The following is a 26,659-nucleotide window of genomic DNA, read 5'->3' on the forward strand; positions in this document are numbered from 1 at the left end:
GGGGGAAGAAAGGGGGGGGAAGGCCAAGAGCCGGAGATGCCCACTCATTCCCGGGGACAGATCCGGAGCCTTTCGCTTCCCTTAATTCCTCTCTCCTCCTTTTGTTTTTTTTTTTTAAACTTTTATTTTCTTTTATTTAAATTAATCCAATTAAAATGCGTCACCCCCCCGAGCAGCCGTGCCCCCCCCCCCCTCCCCCCCGGTGCTGCCAAACCCATCCCCCACCGGCCACAGGGACCCCCGGAATGAGGGGAAAAAAGGGAATAAATCAGCTGTTTCCCCATCGGAAATGTCCCGTAGGTCGAAAACAAATAATAACTAAAAAAAAGTGGGTTTTTAACCCAAACCCGCTGTGCTGGTGGAGCTCTGGGCGGTACCTGCTTTGTCCCTCCAGGCGTGCGTCCGTCCATCTGTCCGTCTGCCCGGCCGGTTCTCCGTCTCTCCCAGTGTTTCTCTTTCCCTCTCCATCTTTCGGATTATCCCCGTGTCCCGCGGAGCGGTCCGGTCCCAAACCTCCGCTTCGCCGCCCGCCGCCGCCTCTCTCTGCTTTCCTGTCCATCCGTCTGTCCGTCTGTCCCACTGGCATCTCTCTGCTCTCCTGTCCATCCATCTGTCCATCTGTCCCACGGGGATCTCTCTGCTCTCTTGTCCGTCTGTCTGTCCCATGGGCGTTTTTCTGCTCTTCTGTCCCTCTGTCCCGTAGGCATCTCTCAGCTCTCCTGTCCCTCTGTTCGTCCCTCTGTCTGTCCCGCGTTAACGGGCCCTGTTTGAGGGCTGCACCGGCCCCAGTTCCGTCTCCGATCAACTCAAACCTCCGTAATTAAACTCAAATTCAAAGTCCCCCTCAGCCCAGACCCCTCCCTCCCTCCTTCCCTCATCTTTCCATTCCAACCCTCCCCCTGTATCCCATCCCTCCTTCCTTCCATCCCTGCCTCATCTCTCCATCCCTCCCTTATCCCTCCTTCCCTGCCTCATCTTCCCATTCCAACCTTCCCTCCCTGCATCCCTCCTCTCCTCTCTTATCCCTCCCCTCCATCCCTCCTTCCCGGCTTCATCTTTTCACCCCATCCCTCCCTCCCTGCATCCCATCCCTCCCTCAATCCCTCCTTCCCTGCCTCATCCTTCCATTCCAACCCTCCATCCCCATATCCCGTCTCTCTTTCCATCCCCTCCCTCCATCCCTGCCTCATCTCTCCATCCCTCCCTCCCTGCATCCCACCCCTCCTTCCCTCCCTCCATCCCGGACTCATCCTTCCATTCCAACTCTCCCTCCCCGTATCCCATCTCTCCTTCCCTCCCATCCCTTCCTCCATCCCTGCCTCATCTCCCCATCCCTCCCTCCATCCTTCCACCCCATCCCTCCCTACTTCCCCACTTCATCCATCCCTCTCTCCCTCCCACTCCTCCATCCCTGTCTCACCCCTCCACCCCATCCCTCCCTCCATCCCTCCCTCCATCCCTCCTTCCCTGCCTCATCCTTCCATTCCAACCCTCCCTCTCCATATCCCATCTCTCTTTCCCTCCCATCCCTCCCTGCCTCATCGCTCCATCCCTCCCTCCCTGCATCCCATCCCTCCTTCCCTGCCTCATCCCTCCCTCCATCCTTCCACCCCATCCCTCCCTACTTCCCCACTTCATCCATCCCTCTCTCCCTCCCACCCCTCCATCCCTGTCTTATCCCTCCACCCCATCCCTCCCTCCCTCCTTCCCTCCTTCCATCATTCCTTCCCTGCCTCATCCTTCCATTCCAACCCTCCCTCCCCATATCCCATCTCTCTTTCCATCTCATCCCTCCCTCCACCCCTGCCTCATCTCTCCATCCCATCCCTCCCTCCCTCCCTCCATCCCTCCTTCCCGGACTCATCCTTCCATTCCAACTCTCCCTCCCCGTATCCCATCTCTCTTTCCCTCCCATCCCTTCCTCCATCCCTGCCTCATCTCCCCATCCCTCCCTCCATCCTTCCACCCCATCCCTCCCTACTTCCCCACTTCATCCATCCCTCTCTCCCTCCCACCCCTCCATCCCTGTCTCACCCCTCCACCCCATCCCTCCTTCCCTCCCTCCATCATTCCTTCCCTGCCTCCATCATTCCGTTCCAACCCTCCCTCCCCATATCCCATCTCTCTTTCCATCTCATCCCTCCCTCCACCCCTGCCTCATCTCTCCATCCCTCCCTCCCTGCATCCCATCCCTCCCTCCATCCTTCCGTTCCAACCCTCCCTCCCCGTATCCCATCCCTCCTTCCATCCCAACCCTCCCTTATCCCTCCCTGTCCCGCCAAACCATGGTGTACCCCCACCCTGCACCTCCAAACCGGGGGGTACCCCCACCCTACACCCCCAAATCTGGTTATATCCCCCCCTGCACCCCCAAACCACAGTGTAGCCCCACCCTACACCCCCAAACCAGGGGGTACCCCCACCCTACACCCCCAAATCTGGTTATATCCCCCCCCGCACCCCCAAAACATGGTGTACCCCCACCCTGCACCCCCAAAACTGGTTATACCCCCCCCGTACCCCCAAACTGGGGTGTACCCCTACCCTGCACCCCCAAATCTGGTTATATACCCCCACCGCACCCCCAAAACATGGTGTACCCCCACCCTGCACCCCCAAACCGGGGTGTGCCCCCCACCCTACACCCCCAAATCTGGTTATATCCCCCCCTGCACCCCCAAACCGGGGTGTATCTCCACCCTGCACCCCCAAATCTGGTTATACCCCCCCCATACCCCCAAACTGGGGTGTACCCCTACCCTACACCCCCAAATCTGGTTATATCCCCCCCTGCACCCCCAAACCGGGGTGTATCTCCACCCTGCACCCCCAAATCTGGTTATACCCCCCCGTACCCCCAAACTGGGGTGTACCCCTACCCTACACCCCCAAATCTGGTTATACCCCCCCTGTACCCCCAAACTGGGGTGTACCCCTACCCTACACCCCCAAATCTGGTTATATCCCCCCCTGCACCCCCAAACCGGGGTGTATCTCCACCCTGCACCCCCAAATCTGGTTATACCCCCCCGTACCCCCAAACTGGGGTGTACCCCTACCCTACACCCCCAAATCTGGTTATACCCCCCCTGTACCCCCAAACTGGGGTGTACCCCTACCCTGCACCCCCAAATCTGGTTATACCCCCCCTGTACCCCCAAACTGGGGTGTACCCCTACTCTACACCCCCAAATCTGGTTATATCCCCCCCTTCACCCCCAAAACATGGTGTACCCCCACCCTGCACCCCCAAACCGGGGTGTGCCCCGCGCTCTGCACCCCCAAATCTGGTGAACCCCCACACCTGCACCCCCAAATCCACAGGTGCCTTGGGACCACGGCGGGGGCCACCACCACCCCCCCCCGCCACCCCGGGGGACACGGCCCCCAAAGGACGAGGCGGAGGCCACAGCGCCGCAGGACGCAGCGTTTATTGCCGGCAGGGGAAACTGAGGCACGGGGACACGCGCCAAACCCCTCTCCCAACCCCCCCGACACGGTGGACCCCCATGTCCCCACCCCCTGTCACCCCCACCCGGGGGACACGGCCGTGCCTCAGTTTCCCCTTGTTGAGAGCGAGCGGGGTCACTGACCCCTCGGGTAAAATAGCTTATAAAAAAAACCCTAAAAAAACCCCAAATTTGGAAGATTTTAAGGGAAATAAAAAGGCGAGGAGCCCCAAAGCTCCAGGGCGGGGGGGGGGACGGGACTCCCAGGCAACTCACAGGGGAAACTGAGGCACGGGCTGGACATCCCAGCCTGCACCCCCTCCACGGGATGTAGCGCCTCACCTTCCTGGAGAGCCTTTTTAGTGTTAAACTGGTTAAACTGGGGAGACTGGAGGCTGCTGGCTGGGTCCCCCGGCAGAATTAGCCCTTGGGGTGGGGGCTGCCCCCCGGTACGGGGAAACTGAGGCAGTGGATGGATCACTCGCTCCCCCGGCCCTGCGCGATGGGCCCCCGCTTGGCTCTGGGGGGGGAAACTGAGGCACAGGTCCTTCCTCCACCTCCTAAGGGTGCCCCAAACCAGCTCCCAACTGGGGAAACTGAGGCACGGGCCCATTAACCCACCCCCTCAAACGCCAGCCTGGTTCTCAGTGGGGAAACTGAGGCACGGATCCCTCCTCCACCTCCTAAGGGTGCCCCAAACCAGCTCCAAACTGGGGAAACTGAGGCACAGATCCCTCCTCCACCTCCTAAGGGTGCCCCAAACCAGCTCCCAACTGGGGAAACTGAGGCACGGGCCCATTAACCCACCCCCTCAAACGCCAGCCTGGTTCTCAGTGGGGAAACTGAGGCACGGATCCCTCCTCCACCTCCTAAGGGTGCCCTAAACCAGCTCCCAACTGGGGAAACTGAGGCACGAGCCCATCCTCCCATCCCCTCCTCACTTCCCTGCCGCCCCCGCCTCCTTCTCCAACAACTCCAGCACCCCCAGTTCTCCCAGTCGCGCCTTGGCCAGTTCCTCCCAGCCCCGGTTGGCGCGGGGGTTTCGGGGCGAGGGATGGGGTAACCCCTCGACGCGGACGGTCAGGCCGGCAGCTGCCAGGGCGCGTCGTGCCCGCCGCTCGGCGTACCGCCCCACGCCCACCACCAGCCCCACGCCAAGCAGCCCCACGGCTCGCGCCAGCGCCCGGTCGCAGAGTCCCATCAACTGGTCACGCGCGGCGGGGGGCAGCTCGGTGGGAGGCAAATTCCGACCGCTGGAGGCGAGGAAGAGGAGGGGACAGTGGTTGTGGACGAAGCAGTGACGGAAGAAGAGGTGGGGGTCGGGGCACAGGGTCCGTACCAACCCCCAAAAACGGGCGCCGCTCACCTCGGCCCGTCGGCAGCTCAGGCCCAGCACCGGGCGTTTGGGGTGCTCCGAGGGCGGCTTCTTCACCCCCCCGACGACCCGCAGCCACTCCCGCACGTGCCAGGCTTCTCCGAAGGGGACCTGCGGGACAAAGAGGGGAGAAGGGGGGTTGGGGGGAGGGTTTGTGATGACACACAGCCCCCCCCCCGAGTGTGGTTTCCCTTCACCCGGGCGTCGGAGGGGGTTTTCTAGGGAGTGCCGTGGGGAACGGTCAGCCCAAAACAGTGCTGGAGCTCACCCGGCCGCCTCTGTGCCTCAGTTTCCCCTATCTGAGGTCCTATGGGGATGGATTGGGACTCCCTGTGCACCCCACAAGCACTCCTGTGCCTCGGTTTCCCCTGTCTGAGGCCCTGTGGGGACGGATTGGGACCCCCGGGGCCCCCTGTGGCTCAGTTTCCCCTATCTGAGGCCCCATGCAGATGGACTGGGACCCCCCGGGCACCCCTGTGCCTCAGTTTCCCCCCATCTGAGGCCCCTTAGGGATGGATTGGGACCTCCCCCACACCCCATGAGCACCCCTGCACCTCAGTTTCCCCTGTCTGAGGCCCCACAGGGACAGACTGGGACTCCCCAGGCACCCCAGGAGCACCCCTGTGCCTCAGTTTCCCCCATCTGAGGCCCCATGGGGATGGATTGGGACCCCCCAGGAACCTATGAGCACCCCTGTATGTCAGATTCCCCCCTCTGAGGCCTGACAGGGATGGACTGGAATCCCCCGTGCACCCCAGTGCCTTAGTTTACCCCCATCGGAGGCCCCACGGGAATGACCGGGACCCCCGAGCACCCCAGTGCCTCAATTTCCCCCATCTGAGGCCCTATGAGGATGCACTGAGACCCCCTGAGAACCCCACAAGCACCCCTGTGCCTCAGTTTACCCCATCTGAGGCCCCACGGGCACTCCATGGGGAGCCCCGTGCCTCAGTTTCCCCCGTCTGAGGCCCTACGGGGAGGGATTTGGACTGTCCGAGCACCCCATGACCACCCCTGTGCCTCAGTTTACCCCATCTCAGGCCCCACAGGCACTCCATGAGCACCTCTGTGCCTCAGTTTCCCTCATCTGAGGCCCCCTGAGGATGGATTGAGACCCCCCAGGGGCACCCCCGTGCCTCAGTTTCCCTCCTCTTTGGCTCTAGGGGGGCACACGGGGTGCACACACGCTGTCCCCCAGCCACAACCACCCTAAAAACATCCCCGGTCACATGCCAGCCTCATCTGTGCCTCAGTTTCCCCTCCCCATCGTGGTGTGTCCCCCCCAACCCCGGGTGCCGTACCCCAGTCTGGGCCATGCCGAAGGGGCCGGGGTTCATGCCGAGGAAGAGGACGCGTTTGGGGGTGCGGCAGTAGCGGCGCACGAAGTCGCAGTGGGGTTCCCAGGCATAGTCGAGGGGGTGGTAGACGTGGCTGACGGGGTCCCCGAAAGGCGGCAGCGCCTGCAGTGACGCGCTCTGCTCCCTCTCCAGCTGCAGGAACCGCCCCGCCAGGTCGTCATCCTCATCATCCTCTTCGTCCTCATCATCCTCCTTCTCCTCCTCCTCTGCCACCGTCCCCGACTCCGTCACCGTCACCGCTGTGCTCTCCTCCATGCTGCCATCGCCTGGTGCCTGCGGAGGGGACAGATGGGTGACAGGGCAGCCCCGGGGGGAGGCCCCGTGGCCAGGATGGAGGTGAGGGGGTGGCCTGTGCCCCCTCCCCGCCTCTGAGACAGGGAAGGAAGAGTCCCAGCACCATTCTGCCCCGTCCTCTGCCCCCCCCCAGGGCCCCCAACTACCCCAAAGCACAGCCCTGCACCCCCCAGGGCCCCCCAGCTGCCCCTTAACCCAGCCCTGCACCCCCATGGCCCCCAATTACCCCAAAGCGCAGCCCTGCACCCTCCAGGTTCCCCCCATCAGGGACCCCCAACTGCCCCCTGCGCCCCCAGGGCTCCCAACTGCCCCACAGAGCAGCCCTGCACCCCCAGAGCCCCCCAAGCGCCCCCTAACTGTCCCCTTACCACAGCCCTGTGCCCCCTAATTGGCCCCCTAAGCCTGGCCTGCCCCCCACCCAACCCCTAACAGCCCCACAGTGTAGTCCTGCTCCCTCAGGATCCCCTAACTGCCCCTCTAATCCTGACCTGTCCCCCTCCAACCCCTAATCGCCCCAGCACTTAGTCCTGTCCCTCAAGGCTTCCCAACTGCCCCACAGAGCAACCCTGTGCCCCTAGGACCCACAGCTGCCCCACATAGCAGCTCTGCACCTCCAAAGCCCCCCTAACTGATCCCCAGGACCCCCTAACCTCCCGCCCTACCCTAGCCTTGTTCCCCCAGTGCCCCCCTAACTGCTCCCCTAAACTTGACCTGCTCCCTCCTCAAACTCCTAACTGCCCCACAGCACAGTCCTGCCCCTCTGGGCCCCCCAGCTGCCCTCCCTAGCCCCAGCCCTGTGTCCCCAGGACTCCCAACTGCCCCCCAGAGCAGACCTGCACCCCCAGAGCCCCCCAATTTTCCCCCCAGGCTCTCTTAATTGCCACCCCTACTACAGCCCTGTCCCATCAGGGCCCCCTAATTGCACCCCCAAATGCCCCACAGCGCAGTCCTGGCCCTCAGGACCCCCCAGCTGCCCTCCCTGACCCCAGCCCTGTGCCCCCAGAGCCCTCCCAGGACCCATTAACTACTCTCCTGAACCAAATTTGCTCCCCCACCCCCTGCCCCGAACCCCTAACTGCCCCACATCACAGCCCTGTCCTTCAGGGCCCCCTAACTGCCCCACAGAGCAGCCCTGCACCCCCAGAGCCCCTCAGGGCACCCTAACCGCCCACCTACTACAGCCCTGACCCACCAGAGCCCCCAAACTGCCCCCCCCAAACGCCCCACGGCGCAGTCCTACCCCTCAGGGCCTCCGGCTGCCCCCCCAAACCCCAGGCCTGCTCCCCCCCGCCCCCTCGCTTCCCCCAGGCCCGGCCCTGCCTCCCCCCCAACTCCTCCCCCACTCCCCCCCTCTCCCACAGTCCCCCCCAAGACCCCTAACGACGTCAGGCGACGTCATCTAACGTCACACCGTCCCACCGGGCCTACCTGTCCGCCACTCCGGGCCGAACCCCACCGGCCGCACTGCCGCCGGCCCCGCCCCTCTCGACCTCTGACCCCGCGCGCAAGGCCTGCCGGGAACTGGAGTCCGCCGGGCCACGCCCCCTCCTCCCGCCGCCTTCCCGGCGTGCCCCGGGGCGGAGCCCTTTGTCTGCGCGGGGGCCGCGCTGCCTCACGGGGCGGCGCGCGGAGTTTCCCATCGTCCTTTGCTTCCCCCCCGCCCCGTGTAGCGCGAGCAGCGCGCGAGGAGGGGTGGGAACCAGGGCGGGTCGTGACCTCACAGCGCAGCCGAGAAGGGAGGGCGTGGCCCAAATAGGCCCCGCCCATTCCTTGCATTGACCACGCCCCTTCGCGGGTTGGCGCGGCGCAAGGGCGACCTCTGGCGGGGGCGGGCGGCGTGTCCCCAAGCCCCCCCCCCCCGCTGTCACCCCCCCACCGGTGTCGTGTCCCCCCACCGGTGCAGCGTCACGTCGCGACCACCAGGTGGCGCGCGAGACTCCCATCGAGGGGACACAGGCGACCGCTCCCCCCCCCCCCCCCCCCCGGGGGGGGGACATGGGGACAGAGGGGGACACACACACGGGGACAGAGCTGCCCCCCCCCCCCCTTAGTTATGGGGGGGCACTTATGGGTCCCCCTGAAATGGGGGGGGGGGGCCCTACTCAGGGTGGGGGGTGCCATACCTGGAGGGTGCCATACCTCGGGGGGGGGGGGGGCATTACCCGGGGGGGGGTGTCGCACCCTGAGTGGGTACTGGGAGTGAACTGGGCCATACTGGGGACACTGGGAACACCCCCCCCCATCCCCCCCAAATGAAGCGGCAGCTCCTGAAAAGTGACCGTTTATTGGAAGGAAATACAATGGCGGGGGGGGGGGGCACACAGACGACACGGATGGGGACACGACGGGGACAGGGCCACCCCCGGGGGGGGAGGGGGGGGGGGGCCCAGCTAAAAACACCGAACCTTAGAAAAAACAGCCAAAAAAAAAAAAAAAAACCCAAACAACCAAATCCAAAAAGGGGCTGCCCCCCCACCCCCCCCCACCCCCAAACTGCCCCACCCCCTCCTGTGGGGGGAAATGGGGTGCAGGGTCAGGGGGCGCCCCCTCCCTTTTACCCCCCCCCAAAGAGAACGCAACGTTCCCCTCCCCCCCCCCCCCCCCCCAACCAGGGGCAGGACTGTCCCCTCCCCTGTCCCCAAAATCTGTGGGGAGGGGCAGGGTGACCCCTGGGGACATGAAAGAGGGGGGGGGGGGGGTATGTGACACCCCGGAGATGATGGGGGAGGGGGGCTATGTACAGGGGGGGCCCTTAGCTCCGGGGGGGGTCACGCTCTTTGCCGTCCGTGTCCTCGGGGTACGCGTGCCAGGTCAGCCGCTCCTCGTAGAAAGCGATGACAATTTGGGGACACTTGAGGTTGGCCTCCTTGGCCAGCACCAGGTCAGCCTCGTCCGTGTCCTTCCTGGGGGGGGGGGGGGTGACACACACATAAAAATAGAGGGGTCACATGGGGGGGGAGGGTGACATAGAGAAGGTGGTGGTGAGGTCCCCCCCTTTCCCGTCCCCCCGTCCCCCCTTGGGGACACGCGGGGTGGCCTCACCACTTCATCAGGAACATGAGGTCCCCGCAGGAGTCGGTGGCACCGATGATCTTCTCGGGCTCCAGCCCCCGCTCGAAGCCCCGGGCGATGTCGTTGCTCTGGTTTTTTTTTGGGAAAAAAAAGGGGTTTTTAGGGGTTGGATATGCTCGGGGGGGGCAGGGAGGGGGTTTCAGCCCCGGTTGGTGACGAGTGGAGGTCACAGGGTTGGGGACATCCTCTGCATGCTGGTGCCAGTGGGTGATGCCGGCCTTACGTGGTGGCACTGGGTGTCGGTCCCCATCGTGGTGGCATTGGGCACCCGTCTCCATCACCAGTGTCCACCCCCGTCACCGGGTGCCTGTCCCAGCAGGGGTGACACTGGGGGCCTGTCCCCAACCCTGGGTGCATGTCCCCATGGCTGGGTGCCTGTTGCCATCATGGGGACAGTGGGTGTCTGTCCCCAACCCTGGGTGTCTTTCCCCATGGCCAGGTCCCTGTCCCCACCCCTGGATGTCTGTCCCCATCCCTGGGTGCCTGTCCCCATCACGGGGACACTGGGTGTCTGTCCCCACGGACACATGCCTGTCCCTATCACGGGATCCCTGTCCCCACCCCTGGATGCCTGTCCCCATCCCAGGGACACTGGGTGCCTGTCCCCAACCCTGGATGTCTTTCCCCATGGCCAGGTCCCTCTCCCCACCCCTGGATGCCTGTCCCCATCCCAGGGACACTAGGTGTCTGTCCCCATCCCTGGGTGCCTGTCCCCACCTGTGGGGTGTTGGGTGCCCATTCCCATCCCTGGGTGCCTGTCCCCATCATGGGGACACTGGGTGCCAGTCCCCATGGCCAGGTGCCTGTCCCCATTACGGGGACACTGGGTGCCAGTCCCCATGGCCAGGTGCCTGTCCCCATCCCTGGTTGCCCGTCCCCATCACGGGGACACTGGGTGTCTGTCCCCATCCCTGGGTGCCTGTCCCCATGGCCAGGTGCCTGTCCCCATCCCTGGTTGCCCGTCCCCATCCCAGGGACACTGGGTGCCTGTCCCCATGGCCACATGCCTGTCCCTATCACGGGATGCCCGTCCCCATCCAAGGGACACTGGGTGTCTGTCCCCATCCCTGGGTGCCTGTCCCCATGGCCAGGTGCCTGTCCCCATTACGGGGACACTGGGTGCCAGTCCCCATGGCCAGGTGCCTGTCCCCATCCCTGGTTGCCCGTCCCCATCCCAGGGACACTGGGTGCCTGTCCCCATGGCCACATGCCTGTCCCTATCACGGGATCCCTGTCCCCATCCCTGGCTGCCTGTTCCCACCCCAGGGACACCGCCTGCCCGTCCCCACGGCCAGGTGCCTGTCCCCACGGTGTCACAGCAGCAATCCCGGGCGCTGTTATCTCCGTAGCCGCCTCCGAGCCCAAACTCCGTGATAACGGCAGCGCCGGCGGTGCGGAGCGGCGGCCACGGGAGCGGAACGGAGCCGATAAGGCCCAGGGACACCATTCCAAGAGGATGAGGTCACTTGAGGAGGTGGCCAGCTGGGACAGCGCGGCCCAGGGACCACAATTAAGGGGCCGCACTCAGGGACGGGGACGCTGGGCAGGACGGCTGTCACTGGGGGTGGGGGGGTCCCTCTCCGGAGGCACCGGCTGGAGCCGGCACCCGGGAACTCGTCACAGGGACTGGACCCCCCCCTCGGATGGAGTGTCACCAGCGGGACCCCGGCTCAGAGCCCGTTGCGGTGGCCGGCGTGCCTAAGTGTAACACGGCTGGGTGGCCAGCGCCACTGTGGGGACACTGGGTGACTGTCCTCATCCTTGGGTGCCCGTCCCCATCCCTGGAAGCCTGTTGCCATCACAGGGACATTGGGTGGCTGTCCCCATGTCCAGGTGCCCATCCCCATCCCTGGGTACCCATCCCCGTCACAGGGACGTTGACCACCTGTCCCCATCACAGGGATGTTGGGTGCCCGTCCCCATCCTTGGGTGCCTGTCCCCATCCCTGGGTGCTTGTCCCCATCACGGGGACGTTGGGTGCCTGTCCCCATCCCTGGGTACCCAGCCCCGTCACAGGGACGTTGACTGCCCGTTCCCACCACAGGGATGTTGGGTGCCTGTCCCCATGGCCAGGTGACTGTCCCCATCACCGGGACGTCAGGTGCCTGTCCCCATCCCTGGGTGCCTGTCCCCATGGCCAGGTGCCTGTCCCCATCCCTGGGTGTCTGTCCCCGCCGTGGGGATGTGGGGTGCCTGTCCCCATCCTTCAGTAGTTGTCCCCATCACCGGGAGGTCGGATGCCTGTCCCCATCCCTGGGTGCTTGTCCCCATGGCTTCGTGCCTGTCCCCGTCCCTGAGTGCTTGTCCCGATCGTGGGGACGTTGGGTGCCCGTCCCCACCCCTGGGTGCCCGTCCCCATGTCGGAGGGTCCCCCCCTCCTCACCTCCCTCTTCTTCTTGGCCTTGATGTCCTCCCCGCCGGCGGCCAGCGCTCCTTTCCTCTTGGCGCCCTCCGCCTTCTCTCGTGGTTTGTTCCCGTCACCCTCCTTCATCTTCTTATATTTCCTCATAAACTCCGAGATCAACTCCGGGCAATCCAGGTTTTTCTCCGGCTCCCAAGTGTTGTGTTCCCTGTCACCAAATAACCATCATCATCATCATCATCGTCGTCATCGCCGGCGGCACCGTCCCCTGTCCCCCGGCGGTACTTACTCGGAGAAGCCCTTCCACTTGAGCAGGTACTCGGCTTGGCCCTTCACCACGCGCCGGTCCAGCACCTTCTCCACCACATACTCCTCCTCGTCTCCCGAGGACGAGCTGTCGGCTGGCCGCTTGCTCCTCTTGCCCATAGCGCAGCGCCCACTGGTCCTGGGGGGGGGGAACAGAGGGGGTTATTGGGGACCCCCTGCCACCCACTGCCCTCCCATAGGTCCTAGGAGGGGGACAGGGGGGGTTATTGGGGACCCCCTGCCACCCACTGCCCCACCACAGGTCCTGGGTGGGGAGACAGGGGGGTTATTGGGGACCCCCTGCCACCCACTGCCCCACCACAGGTCCTGGGTGGGGAGACAGGGGGGTTATTGGGGACCCCCTGCCACCCACTGCCCTCCCATGGGTCCTAGGAGGGGGATGGGGGGGTCATTGGGGACCCCCTGCCACCCACTGCCCTCCCATGGGTCCTAGGAGGGGGACGGGGGGGACATTGGGGACCCCCTGCCACCCCCTGCCCTCCCATGGGTCCTAGGAGGTGGACAGGGGGGGTTATTGGGGACCCCCTGCCACCCACTGCCCTCCCATGGGTCCTAGGAGGGGGACGGGGGGGCTATTGGGGACCCCCTGCCACCCACTGCCCTCCCATAGGTCCTAGGAGGGGGACAGGGGGGTCATTGGGGACCCCCTGCCACCCACTGCCCTCCCATGGGTCCTAGGAGGGGGACGGGGGGGCTATTGGGGACCCCCTGCCACCCACTGCCCTCCCATGGGTCCTAGGAGGGGGATGGGGGGGTCATTGGGGACCCCCTGCCACCCACTGCCCTCCCATGGGTCCTAGGAGGGGGACGGGGGGGACATTGGGGACCCCCTGCCACCCCCTGCCCTCCCATGGGTCCTAGGAGGTGGACAGGGGGGGTTATTGGGGACCCCCTGCCACCCACTGCCCTCCCATGGGTCCTAGGAGGGGGACGGGGGGGCTATTGGGGACCCCCTGCCACCCACTGCCCTCCCATAGGTCCTAGGAGGGGGACAGGGGGGTCATTGGGGACCCCCTGCCACCCACTGCCCTCCCATGGGTCCTAGGAGGGGGACGGGGGGGGCATTGGGGACCCCCTGCCACCCACTGCCCTCCCATGGGTCCTAGGAGGGGGACGGGGGGGTTACTGGGGACTCCCCACCACCCACGGGTCCTGGGGGGGACACAGTGGGGATTATTGGGGACCCCCTGCCACCCACTGCCCCACCACAGTCCTGGAGGAGAGGATGGGGGGGGGGGTGGTGTTATTGGGGACCCCCTGCCACCCACTGCCCCACCACAGGTCCTGGAGGGGAGGATTGAGGGGTTATTGGGGACCCCCTGCCCCCCACCACAGGTTCTGGGGGGGGCAGGAGGGGTTATTTGGGACTCCCTGCCACACACTGCCCTACCACAGTCCTGGGGGGGGGAGGAGAGGGGGGGTTATCGGGGACCCCCTGCCACCCATGGGTCCTGGGAGGGACATGGGGGGGTTATTGGGGACCCCCGGCCACCCACTTGTCCTAGGAGGGGGACAGGGGGGATTATTGGGGACTCCCTGCCACCCACTGCCCCCCAAGTGTTCTGGGGGGGGACACGACAACAGCAGGGGTTATTGGGGACCCCCTGCCACCCACCACGGGTCCTGGGGGGGAACAGGAGGGGTTTTTGGGGGACCCCCCGCCACCCACAGCCCCCACATGGGTCCTGGGGGGGGGACGGGGGTTATTGGGGACTCCCTGCCCCCCACCCCCACCCCCCCAACGGGATGGCGGCGAAGGAGCCGGCACCTCCCAATGCCATTTGGGTTAAAACCCTTAAAAACAGTGAGGATTTGGGCACAGGGAAATGGAATTTATGTTAAAACCATTAAAAAATTGGGGATTTAGGCAGAAGGAAATGGATTTCGGCTTAAAACCCCTAAAAACGGTGAGGATTTAGGCACAGGGAAACGGAATTTGGGTTAAAACGTCTAAAAAAAAGTGAGGATTTAGACACAAAGAAATGGAATTTGGGTTAAAATTCCTAAAAACGGTAAGGATGTAGGCCCAGGGAAATGGAATTTGGGTTAAACCCCCTAAAATCAGAGATGATTTAGGCAAAGGGAAATGGAACGTGGGTTAAAACGTCTGAAAACGGTGAGGATTTAGGCACTGGGAAATGGAATTTGGGTTAAAATCCTTAAAAAAATGGTGAGAACTTCGGCACAGGGAAATAGAAGTTGGGTTAAACCCCCTAAAATTGGAGGTGACTTAGGCAAAGGGAAATTGAATTTGGGTTAAAACATCTAAAACCACCAAGAATTTAGACAAAAGGAAACGGAATTTGGGTTAAAACTCCTAAAAACATGGGAGATTCAGGCACAGGGAAATGGAATTTGGGCTAAAACTCCTAAAACCAGTACAGATTTAGGCACACTGAAATGGATTTTGGATTAAACCCCCTAAAAACGGTGAGGATTTGGGCACAAGGAAATGGATTTTGGGTTAAAACCTTTAAAAACGGCGAGGATTTAAGCACAGGGAAACGGGATTTGGGTTAAAACGCTGAAAAACGGTGGGGATTTGGGCACAGGGAAATGGAATTGGGGTTAAAACCCCTAAAAACTGTACAGATTTAGGCACAGACTTAACAGCCAAACCCAAGTTAAAATTCCACGTGTTTTTTTTTTTTTAAAATATAGGTTTTAAAACCCACATTTTGGCTTCGTGCCTTTTTAAGTTTTGGGTTTAGCGGTTGTTTTTTGTTGTGTTTTTTTTTTTTTTTAATTCAGCCTGAAAAAAAAAAAAAAAAAAAACAACAAAAAACGGAGCCAGGAAATTCCATGTCCTCCCCCTTTCCCGGGAGCGACGAAGACCCAAACCCGTGTGATTTACCGGCGGTGGGTTTGGGTATAAAAGCGGAGGTTTTGGGCGTAAAAGGGATTGTTTTGGAACTAAAAAAGAGCCGTTTTGGGTATAAAAGAGACAGGTTTGGGGGCAAAAAGGATGCGGGTGGAGCCCCGGGGCGTCGCATCCCTAAAGCCGCGTGTGGGAATCCCGGAGGAACAAAAGAAAAGCGCCGGTTTGAGGCGAAAAGCTTCAGTTTTGAGGCGAAAAGCACCGTTTTGAGGCAAAGAAGCACCGTTTGGGGCAAAAAAGGAGCGGTTTGAGGGGGGGAAAAAAAGCACCGTTTCGAGGCAAAAATCAGCCGGTTTGAAGCAAAAAGCGCTAGTTTGGGTCTTACTGGCTCGTCCCGGCTCTCCCGCCCCGGGGTACCGGTGCCGGGCCCGGGGGGCGGCGGAGGCCCGACCCGCTCCCGGTGTTCGGCGCTGCACAGAGGAGCGGGCCGCGGTGGGCGGGGCGAGCAGCGCGCCACCTCTTCCCATTGGCCGGCGGCCTCGCGGCGCCCCCTCGCTCATTGGCTGAGCGCGCCGCCGCTCGCCGCCCCCCATCCCCCCGCCGCCGTTGGCCCGGCCGCACGTCACTCCTCGCGCCGTCCCGCCCCTCCGACGCTGCTATTGGCTAGCGCGACCGCCTATCCCGACGGCGGGGCCCGCCCCCGTCCTGCCCCCTCCCCCCCCCCATTCATCCGCCGTTCGCCGCCGTTACCTGGGCGGGGAGCGGCTCCGGCGCGGGCCCGTCTGCCGCGGTCTGGCCGCCCCTCCGAGCCGCCGCTCCGCGCTCCGCCCGCCAAAACCACCCGCAGCGCGCAGGCGCCGCCGGCCGCGCACCACGCATGCGTCCGCCCGCCCTCCTCCTCTCCTCCACCACCCCCCACCGCCCCGCGTTGCGCATGCGCCGAGCTAGGTCCACCTTAGGTGCCGGCGGGCGGGCGGCCCTTCCTCGCCGCCGCCGCCGGGACTCGCCGCCGCGGCCCCGCCGCGTCCTGCTGCTGCCCGCCCGCCGCGCTCGCCGATCTCCGCCGGGCCCGCCGCCGGGCAGCGCTGAGCAACGGCCTCGCCAGCCAATGAGAACGGCCGCGCCGCGGCGCTAGCCAATGAGGGCGAGGCGCGGGGCGGGACCGCCAGCGAAGGAGCCAATCGAAGGAGTGTCGGGGAGTCTCCGGGCCGGAGCGGGAAAAACGGCGCAGGGAGGGGCGGAGGCGGCCTTGCCCAATCCGTGAGGTGTGGAGGCGGGACCTCCCGCGCCTCGGCCAATCGGCGGCGTTAGCGCGGGCGGAGCGCCTGCCCGCCGCCAATGAGACCGCGCCGCTGGAGCCCACCGCCCAATGGGAGGCGGTGCGGGGGCGCGGCGCAAGCGGTGCCACCCAATGGGAGCGGCCGGGGGGCGGGCGGACGGCGGGGGCGGCGGAGTGAGGCGGCGGCGCTCGCGTCGCTCGGCCCCTTTCTGTGTCGGCGCCTCGCAGAGGGAGCATCGCGCGCTGAGCCGCCCGCCGCCCAGCCCGCTCAGCCCCGCGCTGCCGCCATGGCCAAGTCCGAGGTAAGGGTCCCGCCGAGCCCTCCCCCGCCCCGTCCCGCCCCGCCGCCGGCCTCCGCCGCCCGTCGCGGCCTCCCCGCCCCCGCCGGCCCCGCTCGCCGCCGCGCGGGCCGCCCGCACTGCGCCTGCGCGTAGCGCCCGCCCGCCGCTTTCTGCGCAGGCGCCGGCGGCCGGCTGCGCGCCGGGGGGCCTCCGTGGCGCATGCGCAGCCCCGCGCGCGCCCGCTTTTCTCCCCCCCTCCCCTCCCCGCCGCGGCTCCCCGCGCGCGGGGCCACGTGCGCGCCTTTGTGCTCGGGTGGGCGATGGCGGCCGCGCCGCCTCCGCGCATGCGCAGGGCGGAGGTCGAGGATGGGGAGGGGGGCGACGACGGTGGGGGGGGGGGGGGGGGAATGTAACGGGGACCGGGCCGTGATGGAGATCTCGGCCACCCTACAGGCGGGGCTGGGGGGTAGCCGGGGCTTTGGGGGCCTCACAGATTTGGGTTGGTGGGGGCTCAGGGGCCAGGGCAGCCCCACAGTTGTGGCTCTTGGGGGTCCCTGTCGGGCCTGGGTGGCCCCAAAGATGGGGCCTGGGCGGGTTCAGGGGCCTTTCAGGTCCTGGTTGATCCCCAAAGATGGGGCTGGGGGAGGGATCAGGGGCCTGGGTGTCCCCGAAGACGAGGGATGGGGGGACTCAGGGCCCAGGGCAGCCCCACTCATGGGGTCTGGGGAGGCTCTTGGGGGTCCCTTTTGGGCCTGGAAGCCCCCAAAGGTGGGGTCTGAGGGGGGGGGTTGGGGGCCTTTTAGGTACTGGGTGGCCCCACAGGTGGGGGCTGGGGGGTGTTCAGGGGCCCTTTAAGTCTTGGTCGGCCCCGCAGAGGGGTCTGGGGGGTCTCAAGCTCCCTTTGGGGCATGGATAGCCCCACAGATTAGGGGGAGGGGGCAGAAGCTCAGGGGCCTGCACTGCCCCACAGCTGAACAGTGGGAGGGCTCAGGGTCCCTTTCGGACTAGGACAGCCCCACAGATGGGGCCAGTGGGGGGACGACATTCAGGGGCAAGGACAGCCTTACAGGTTGGGGCTGGATGGGGCGGGGGGGCTTAAGGTCCTGGTTGGCCCCACAGATGGAGCTGTGGGGCTCAAGGTCCCTTTGGGGCCTGGATAGCTCCACAGATAGCACCTGGAAGGGTCTAGGGTTTCTTTGAGGCCTGGGCAGCCCCACATATTAGGGCTGAGAGGGGAGTTCTGGGCCTGTACTGCCCCACAGATGAAAAGTAAGAAGGCTCAGGGTCTCTTTGGGGCCAAGGCAGCCCCACAGGTTGGGGTTAGGGGAGGCTTAGGGTCCTTTTGGGGCCTGGGTAGCCCCACAGGTTGGTGTTGGGGGTCTTAGGCCCCTTCAAGGAACAGGCAGCCCCAGAGGTGGAGCTGTGGGCTCATAGGGCCTTCCCAGAGCCTGGTTGGCCCCATAAATGGAGGCCGGGGTCCCCAGGGTCTTCCTGGGGGCTGGGCAAGCCCCTGCATGGGGGCTGGGGGTGGCAGGGTCTCCCTAGGGCTGAGGACAGCACAGGAGGGGGGCAAGGGGGGACCCATGGAGTATACCAGGGCTGGGTATGAAAGGGCCCCCCCCCGGGGTTGGAAGAGTGCAGGGAGGCCCCATAGAGAGGTTTTGGGGGTGACGGGGCCTCTTTGGGGCTGAAGCGAGATATGACAGAGTGCAGCGGGTCCAGTGAGGGGGGGCTGGGGGTGACAGCCTCCCTGGAGCTGGGAGAATGCAAGGGGATCCCATGTGGGAGGTTTTGGGGGGGGTCAGCGATGTCCAGCCCCGCTCACCCCCCACCTTGTGTCACCACCTCCCCGCAGTCTCCGAAGGAGCCCGAACAGCTCCGCAAGCTCTTCATCGGCGGCCTCAGCTTTGAAACCACAGACGAGAGCCTCCGCAGCCACTTCGAGCAATGGGGCACCCTGACCGACTGCGTGGTAAGGCTCCCCCACAAAACCCCCGCTGTGCCCCCCAACCTCCTCTCTGCCCCCAGCACCTCGGTGGCGGGCTGGGTGACAAGTGGCAGCCCTGGGTGACTCAATGCTGATGGGGTTTGAGGTGTAACGATGTGGCTAACAAGGAGAGCGGCCGCTCTGTGGTTGCGGGGGCAAGAGCGAGAGGTAGAGGAGCTGAGGGAAAGGAGCCACGTCCCCATGGAGGGGCACTGCTGCCTTTTGGGTGGAGCTTCACACCGTGCCCTGACGTGTCTCTGTCCTCCCAGGTGATGAGAGACCCCAACACCAAACGCTCACGAGGCTTCGGCTTCGTCACGTACTCCTCGGTGGAAGAGGTCGACGCCGCCATGAACGCCCGGCCACACAAAGTGGACGGCAGAGTCGTTGAACCAAAGAGGGCCGTATCCAGAGAGGTAGGGAGGAGCCCTGACCATCCCCGGGAGCTCGATTTTGGGGTCGGAGGGGGGGGCTCAGACCCCGCTGGATGGGGCTAGCAGAGCCCAGGACCAGTGGGGCTGCCCCCACTCCAAACCCACGCTGCCCTATTCCCGCAGGACTCCCAGCGGCCCGGGGCCCACCTCACAGTCAAGAAGATCTTTGTGGGCGGCATCAAGGAAGACACAGAGGAGCATCACTTGAGAGACTATTTTGGCCAATATGGCAAAATCGAAGTCATCGAGATCATGACGGACCGCGGCAGCGGCAAGAAGAGGGGCTTCGCCTTTGTCACCTTCGACGACCACGACTCCGTTGACAAGATAGTCAGTAAGTCTGACGCGTGCTGAAAGGGAAGGGGGGCACCCGGTTTTGTGTCCCCCTCCCCTAAATCTCCCTCCCCGCAGTTCAGAAATACCACACTGTGAACGGGCACAACTGCGAAGTGAGAAAAGCCCTCTCGAAGCAGGAGATGGCCAGCGCCTCAGCCAGCCAGAGAGGTGAGCAGGCGGTTCGGCCCCCGGCTCCCCCCTGCCCCGAGCTGCCCGCTAGACCCCGCTGCCTGTGCTGTTCCTAAAGGCTGTCCCCCCCCTCCGCCCCCTCTCCTAGGCCGCAGCGGTTCCGGGAATTTTGGCGGCGGCCGCGGAGGCGGATTCGGCGGTAACGACAACTTCAGTCGCGGCGGCAACTTCGGCGGCCGTGGTAAGTGGTTCGGCGGGACCCGTCCGGCTGCCAGCCCCAAGGGACGCCGCCGGCTCCAGACGCAGCTCAAAACTTAGCCCAAACGCCGCCGCCGCTCCGGCTGCCACCGCTCCGGCTCCCGGCCCTCCTCGGCCCGGCCAGAGCACCGCTCCTCCTCCCTCCACGCCGGGATTTTGGCACCCCGAACTTTTCTCTCTCCGGCAGCTCTAAAACCGCCCGGCCCCGCGTGGACGGATTGAACCACAACGGTTTGTTCTTTTCAGGTGGGTTTGGTGGCAGCCGCGGTGGCGGTTATGGCGGCGGCGGAGACGGCTATAATGGATTTGGCAATGACGGTAAGGCCAGAGCGGGATTTCTCCGACGGGCAGCGGCCAACGCGCCCAGCCGCTCGCCGAGGACGCCAGCCGGCCCCGTGGCCTGGCCCAGACAGCGGACGCAGCCCACCGCCCTGCCGAACCCGGAGCCCGGCCCCCACGCGCCCACCGGGGCGGCCCTCGGACCTCAGCGCCCTCCTTCCTCTCCCCCAGGTTACGGCGGCAGCGGCCCCGGCTACTCCGGCGGCAACCGGGGCTACGGTGGTAGCAGCACCTATGACGGCTATAATAACGGCGGGGGGGGCTTCGGCGGCGGCAGCGGAGGACGGCGTCCCGCCCGGGGACCCGCGCTTGCCGTGCGGAACGGTCTCTCTGAAGCGGGCACAGGTGAGACCCCTCCCCCCCCCCCCCCCCTCCTTGGCCCCCTAAATCCCCTCTGGGCTGTGGGGGTGCCTCCAGGCTCCCAGTTAACCCCCCCGCCGAGTCCTCTGGGCTCCCTGTTAAATCACCCCCAAAGCTCCCAGTGCCTGTGGGCTCCCCGTTTAACCACCCCCAGAAAATGGGGGGCCTTTGGGCTCCCTGTTAAACCCCATTCTGACGGGGGGGGGGGGGCCTCCAGACTCCCAATTAAACACCCCTCTTTTGCCCCCAGGTGATTCCGGGCTCCCCGTTAAACCAGCCCAAGCCATGGGGTGCCTCCTGGCTCCCCATTAAGCACAGATTTCCCCCCCCCCCAGCCATGGGGTGCCCCCAGGCTCCCCCTTAAATCACCCCAAGTCTCCTGGGTGCCTCTGGGCTCACTGTTAAATCCCCCCCCCCCCAACTGTAGGGGTCCCTCCAGGCTCACCATTAAACCCTCCCCCAGTTCCTCGGGTGTCTCTGGGCTCCCAGTTAAACTCCCCTCTAGCTGCGGGGTGCACCGAGCTCCCCATAAACCCCCTCCCCCCCAGCCGTGGGGTGCCCCCAGGCTCCCCCTTAAACCACCTCGGGTCTACTGGGTCCCTCTGGGCTCCCCATTAATTCCCTCCCCCCCCCTTCTAGGCTCCATCTTACGCCCCTCCTTGGCCTCTGGGCTCCCCATAAGCCCCCCCCAGCCGTGGGGTACCCCCAGGCTCCCCCTTAAATCACCCCAAGTCTCCTGGGTGCTTCTGGGCTCCCCATAACCTCCCCCCCAAGCTCCCAAGTGCTTCTAGGCTCCCTCTTAACCCCCCACACCCCCCCGCCTTGGCATCTGGGCTCCCCATAACCCCCCCCCAGCTGTGGGGTACCCCCAGGCTCCCCCTTAAATCACCCCAAGTCTCCTGGGTGCTTCTGGGCTCCCCATAACCTCCCCCCAAGCTCCCAAGTGCTTCTAGGCTCCCTCTTAACCCCCCCACACCCCCCCGCCTTGGCATCTGGGCTCCCCATAACCCCCCCCAGAGCCATGGGGTACCCCCAGGCTCCCCCTTAAATCACCCCAAGTCTCCTGGGTGCCTCTGGGCTCCCTCTTAACCCCCCCCCCCCTTGGTCTCTGGGCTCCCCATACCCCCCCCCCCAACCATTGGGTGCCACCAGTCTCCCCATTAACACCCCCCACACCCCGAGACTCCCCCCCCCTTTCCCTGCACTGACCCCATCTCCCTTTATTCTCTTCCCCCCCCCCCCCCAACCAGGCAGCAACTTCGGCGGCGGGGGGAACTACAACGATTTCGGCAGTTACAACAACCAGTCGTCCAATTTCGGCCCCATGAAGGGGGGCAACTTCGGGGGCAGGAGCTCGGGGCCGTACGGCGGCGGTGAGTCCCCTGAGGGAGGGGGGTGGATGGAAACCCCCCCCCAAAAATCCTCTTTTCCCGTGATGTTGTCATCCTTCTTCCCCTGCCACGAGCATTTCTCTTAACGTCCCCGTCTGTCCCCCCCCCCCTTCGCAGGCGGCTACGGCAGCTCGAGCGGCGGCGGCAGCTACGGCGGCGGCAGGAGGTTTTAACACCCAGGTAAGCGCGTCCGGCGCGAAACGAGGCGAAATTCCATAAATAAAATAGAAAACGAATGGGGTTTGGGGGTGGGGGCGCAATCAGAATAACTCGATATTCCCTATTTATTATTCAACAGGAAACAAAGCTTAGCGGGAGAGGCGAGCCAGAGAAGGGACAGGGGAGCTCTGCGGGTGACACCGGTTGTGAACTGGGCCCACTCACGGCCGTGGCGGGGGGGTGGCTGCTCCACGAAGCCGCGTGGGAGCCAGAAGTCTCCTTTGCGAAAACAAGGACTGTGTTTGTGACTTAATTGTACAACAGGTTATTTTAGTTTTTTCTGTGCCGTGGAAGCATTCCGACGAGGCCTCCCGGGAGCCTCGGTTTTATTTGCGCGCCCGTGCTGTCGATCGCTAACTGTACCACAACATGACGCTGAATAAATGTGTCTTTTTTTTTTTTTTTTTTTTTAATTATTAGCGTTATTTTTTTTTTTTAATATATTTCTCCACCTATGGGGCACAGCCGCCCCCCCCCCCCCCCCCCCTTTTTCCCCACCGCAGACTTCGCTCAGGCTCTTCCTTTCCCTCCCCCCCCCCTTTTTCCCCACCGCAGACTTCGCTCAGGCTCTTCCTTTCCCTCCCCACCCCCATTTTGCCCTTCATGGACCCCCCCCGCGTTTGTCCCCAAGGTGGCCCCCCCACGCTGTTGTGTCCCGTCCCCCCCAGGTTCTCCCCCCTCGCAGCACCGCAGAGCGCAGGGCAGGGACGCTGTAGGTAAGAGCAGCTTCTCTGTGTGTGTGTGTGTCCCCAATGTCCCCCCCCCCCTCTCGCAGGACACCCCCCCCCGGGTCACTAACACCTCCCTTCGCTTTTGTAGGAGCCACCGGCAAAGGGAGCGGAGCCCGCGGGTCACCGGCGGAGGTGAGCAGGACACAAACACACACTGGGGACACACACACACACATAGAGGCAGAGGTGACACCCCCGGGGCCGTGGTGGCCCCCCCTCAGGGCTCCCCACTTCCTCGCGGCGCCCACAGGAGCCCGGTAGCGCCTGGGAAGTGTCGGGGCTGTGGGGGCTGTGGGGTCAAGGGGTTGTCAATAAAACAAAGAGGGTGTTTTTGTAAGTGTGTCCCGTCTGTGGGGACAGGGGGGGGACACAAGGATAGAGGGGGACAGGGTGGGGACAAGGATGGAGCAGCCGCGGAGGGGACGGGATGGGGATGAGGGGTGGGGACAGAGGGGATGAGGATGGGGCTGGGGGACAGGGTGGCACTGGGACAGGAAAGGGATGGGGAAGAGATGGAGGGGACAGAGGGGAATGGGGATGGGGACAGATGGGACGGGGGTAGAGGGGATGGAGCAGCCATGGAAGGGACAGGATGGGGCTGGGGACAAAGGGGGTGGAGATGGGGTTGGGGGACAGGGTGGCACTGGGACAGGACAGGGATGGGGAAGCAGTGGAGGGGACAGGGATAGGGACAGGTGGGACGAGTAGAGGGGATGGCACAGCCATGGAGGGGACAGGGCGGCACTGGGACAGGACAGGAATGGGGAAGCGATGGGGACAGAGGGGACAAGAGTAGAGGGGATGGTGCGCCATGGTGGGGACAGGATGGGGATGAGGGGTGGGGACACTATGGGCTTGGAGGGTTTGGGGACAGGGTGGCACTGCGGAGCAGGACGGGGCTGGGGAAGTGATGAGGATGGTGGGGAGAAGATGGGGACAGAGGGGACGGGGGTAGAGGGGATGGAGCAGCCACGGTGGGGGCAGGATGGGGCTGGGGACAAAGGGGATGGAGATGGGGTTGGGGGACAGGGTGGCACTGGGACAGCACAGGGATGGGGACAGACGGGACAGGATAGGGACAGATGGGACGAGTAGAGGGGATGGCACAGCCATGGAGGGGGGGACAGGATGGGGATGAGGGCCGGGGACACTATGGGCTTGGAGGGTTTGGGGACAGGGTGGCACTGGGCAGCAGGACAGGGCTGGGGAAGTGATGAGGATGGTGGGGAGAGGATGGGGACAGAAGGGACAAGGGTAGAGGGGAAGGAGGGGACAGGATGGGCTGGGGACAGAGGGGATGGATCTGGGGCTGGGTGACAGAGTGGCACTGGGACAGGACAGGGATGGGGAAGTGATGGAGGGGATAGGGATGGGGACAAGAGGGGACAGGGCGGCCATGGAGGGGACAGGATGGGGCTGGGGGACAAGATGGCACTGGGACAGGACAGGGATGGGGAGGTGAACAATGGAGGGGACAGGATAGGGACAGAGGGGACAAGGGTAGAGAAGATGGAAGAGACAGGATGGACTGGAGCCAGAGGGGATGGATCTGGGGCTGGGGGACAGGGTGGCACTGGGACAGGACAGGGATGGGGAAGTGATGGAGAGGACAGGGATGGGGACAGAGGGGACAAGAGTAGAGGGGAAGGAGGGGACAGGATGGGCTGGGGACAGAGGGGATGGATCTGGGGGACAGGGTGGCACTGGGACAGGACAGGGATGGGGAAGTGATGGAGAGGACGGGGATGGGGACAGAGGGGACGGGGGTAGAGGGGAAGGAGGGGACAGGATGGGGATGAGGTCTGGGGACACCCTGGGCTGGGGATGAGGATGGAGGGGACAGGATGGGGACAGGGGAAGGAGGAGAAGGTGGGACGAGGCTCCCTGGGAGAGGGGACAGCGCTGGGGGACCTCAGAGAAAGTGAGTACAGGGTGTCACCCAGAGGTGACGGGGACAGGAGGTGACAGGCGTGGGGCTGATGGTACATGGGACAGAGTAACGGGGATGTGTCACTTATTTGAGAAAGACGATGACATGGGGACACCTCCTCGCCCTGGGGGGACAGAGGAGGACAGGAGGGGGCAGTAGTGGGTCACCCCAGGGCGATGGCACAGGAGGTGATGGGTGACACAGGGTGACAGAGGCAACACAGGCGCTGGTCCCTTCTGAGGTGGTTTATTGTCTATTTACAGGGGGGGGCAGTGATGGGGTGTCCCCAGGGTGTCACCCGCAGTCAGGGGAGGGCTGGGGGACCCGCTGGGGACAGGGCGGGGGACACTGGGACACCACGGGGTGCAGGACCCGTTGCAGGTACCTGGGGGGGGGGGGTGCTGGGAGGAAAATGGGGGCACCCAGGGGTGCTGTTGGGCTCTGGGGGTGCAGGATGGCACCGTGGGCACCCAAAGGCCCCATTGCTCCCCGTGGGGTGCAGGGGTCACCCATGGGTGCTGAGGGGCTCTGGGGGGGGGGTTAAGGGCACCCATGGGTGCCCTTGTGCTCCATGGGGTGCAGAATGGAACCCCGAGCACCCAGGGGCTCCCCCCTGCTCCTGAAGGGGCGCAGGATAGCACCCAAAGGCCCTATTGCTCCCCATGGGTGCTGTGGGGGGCGGGGGTCACCCATGGGTGTCCTCAGGCTTTTTGGGGTGCAGGATGGCACCCAAGGACCCCATTGCCCCTTGTGGGGTGCAGGGGTCACCCATGGGTGCTGTGGGGCTCTGTGGGGCACAGGGGTTACCCAAAGGTGCTATGGGGCTCTGTGGGATGTAGGGGGTCACCCATGGGTGCCCTCAGGCTTTTTGGGGTGGAGGATGGCACCCAAAGGGCCCCATTGCTCCATGTGGGGTGACAAATGGCTCCCTGAGCATCCATTGCCCCCCCCCTGCTCCCCATGGGGTGCAGGGGTCACCCATGGGTGCTGTGGGGCTCTGTGGGATGTAGGGGGTCACCCATGGGTGCCCTCAGGCTTTTTGGGGTGGAGGATGGCACCCAAGGACCCCATTGCCCCTTGTGGGGTACAGGGGTCACCCATGGGTGCTGTGGGGCACAGGGTTCACCCAAAGGTGCTGTGGGGCTCTGTGGGATGTAGGGGTCACCCACAGGCCCCATTGCTCCCCGTGGGGTGCAGCATGGCTCCCCCAGCACCCAAATTCCCCCCCCATGGGGCGCGGGACCCCCTCACTCCCCCAACCCCTCCAGGCTGAGCCCCCCGTCGGGCGCCAAGCGCAGCCCGAAGCGTTCGGGGGGAAGGGGGTTACCCGCCCCATCCCTCAGAGCCCCCAAAACCTGCGCCGAAACGCGGGCCAGGTCGCGGCGCAGCGCCCCCAGGGCCCGTTCCGCCTGTCCCCGCGCCCGCAGCAGCCGCTCGCGTTCCCGGCCCAGGCGGCCCAGTTCCGCCTGCAGCCCGGCGATGGCTTCTAATTTACGCCGCCGACATTTTTGCGCCGCCACCTTATTTTTGCCCCGACGGCGGATATCTCGCGCCAAAGCCAATTCGGGTCCCGTCAAACGGGCTCGACCCAACAGAGCGTTGAAATCCTCCACCGGAAGATTGACGATGGCTTCGGGGCCGATGGGCAACGCCGAGGCCAGTGCCGCCCGGCGAAGGTCCCGGCCACCGTTGCCACCGCCGCTGCCACCGCCGCCCCGGTGAGCGGCTGGGTGGGCGAGCGGCGCCGGAGGGAAGGGTGTTGGTAGGGGGGGATTGGGGAAAGCTGGGGGGAAAGGGGGGATGAAGGGGGTCTGGGGGAGGGAAGGGGGAGGGGGAGGGGGGAGTTGGGGGTAAAGGGTGGGGGGGAGGAGGGGGGGGAGGGGAGGAGGAGGAGGAGGGAGGGGGCAGAATGGGGGGTCGAAGGGGGCGT

The 26,659-nt window shown here is 64.7% G+C and overlaps 3 protein-coding genes across 9 annotated transcripts; 1 reads left to right on the forward strand and 2 right to left on the reverse strand.

Moving 5' to 3' along the window:
• Positions 1-4,371: 4,371 nt before the first annotated feature.
• SMUG1 (single-strand-selective monofunctional uracil-DNA glycosylase 1) lies at positions 4,372-6,445 on the reverse strand. Its single transcript, XM_082500984.1, has 2 exons — positions 6,126-6,445; positions 4,372-4,935 (listed from the first exon to the last, which is right to left on the reverse strand). Exons 1-2 carry the CDS (start codon positions 6,435-6,437, stop codon positions 4,387-4,389), a joined length of 861 nt encoding a protein of 286 aa, XP_082357110.1. The 5' UTR covers positions 6,438-6,445; the 3' UTR covers positions 4,372-4,386.
• A 2,360-nt stretch (positions 6,446-8,805) lies between these two features.
• On the reverse strand, positions 8,806-16,105 carry CBX5 (chromobox 5). Of its 2 annotated transcripts, none has more exons than XM_082500983.1 (5): positions 16,010-16,105; positions 12,200-12,355; positions 11,932-12,118; positions 9,519-9,616; positions 8,806-9,379 (listed from the first exon to the last, which is right to left on the reverse strand). In XM_082500983.1, exons 2-5 carry the CDS (start codon positions 12,334-12,336, stop codon positions 9,229-9,231), a joined length of 573 nt encoding a protein of 190 aa, XP_082357109.1. In that variant the 5' UTR covers positions 12,337-12,355; positions 16,010-16,105; the 3' UTR covers positions 8,806-9,228. The 2 variants fall into 2 exon arrangements, with proteins under 2 accessions (XP_082357109.1, XP_082357108.1); XM_082500982.1 differs by lacking the exon at positions 16,010-16,105 and adding an exon at positions 15,806-15,899.
• Positions 16,106-16,504: 399 nt separating this feature from the next.
• HNRNPA1 (heterogeneous nuclear ribonucleoprotein A1) lies at positions 16,505-22,469 on the forward strand. 6 transcript variants are annotated; one of them, XM_082500978.1, is made up of 11 exons: positions 16,505-16,636; positions 18,471-18,587; positions 18,872-19,018; positions 19,160-19,370; positions 19,448-19,540; positions 19,620-19,742; positions 20,006-20,077; positions 20,270-20,443; positions 21,709-21,831; positions 21,967-22,029; positions 22,148-22,469. In XM_082500978.1, the coding sequence occupies exons 1-10, from the start codon at positions 16,622-16,624 to the stop codon at positions 22,020-22,022; spliced, it is 1,131 nt and encodes a 376-aa protein (XP_082357104.1). In that variant the 5' UTR covers positions 16,505-16,621; the 3' UTR covers positions 22,023-22,029; positions 22,148-22,469. The 6 variants fall into 6 exon arrangements, with proteins under 6 accessions (XP_082357104.1, XP_082357105.1, XP_082357102.1 ...); XM_082500979.1 differs by having other exon boundaries at positions 19,650-19,742; XM_082500976.1 differs by having other exon boundaries at positions 20,006-20,443.
• The last annotated feature ends 4,190 nt before the right edge of the window (positions 22,470-26,659 follow it).

Source organism: Vanellus vanellus (assembly GCF_965231255.1).
Source record: "Vanellus vanellus genome assembly, contig: HAP1_SCAFFOLD_1827, whole genome shotgun sequence".
NCBI classification, from domain to species: Eukaryota; Metazoa; Chordata; class Aves; order Charadriiformes; family Charadriidae; genus Vanellus; species Vanellus vanellus.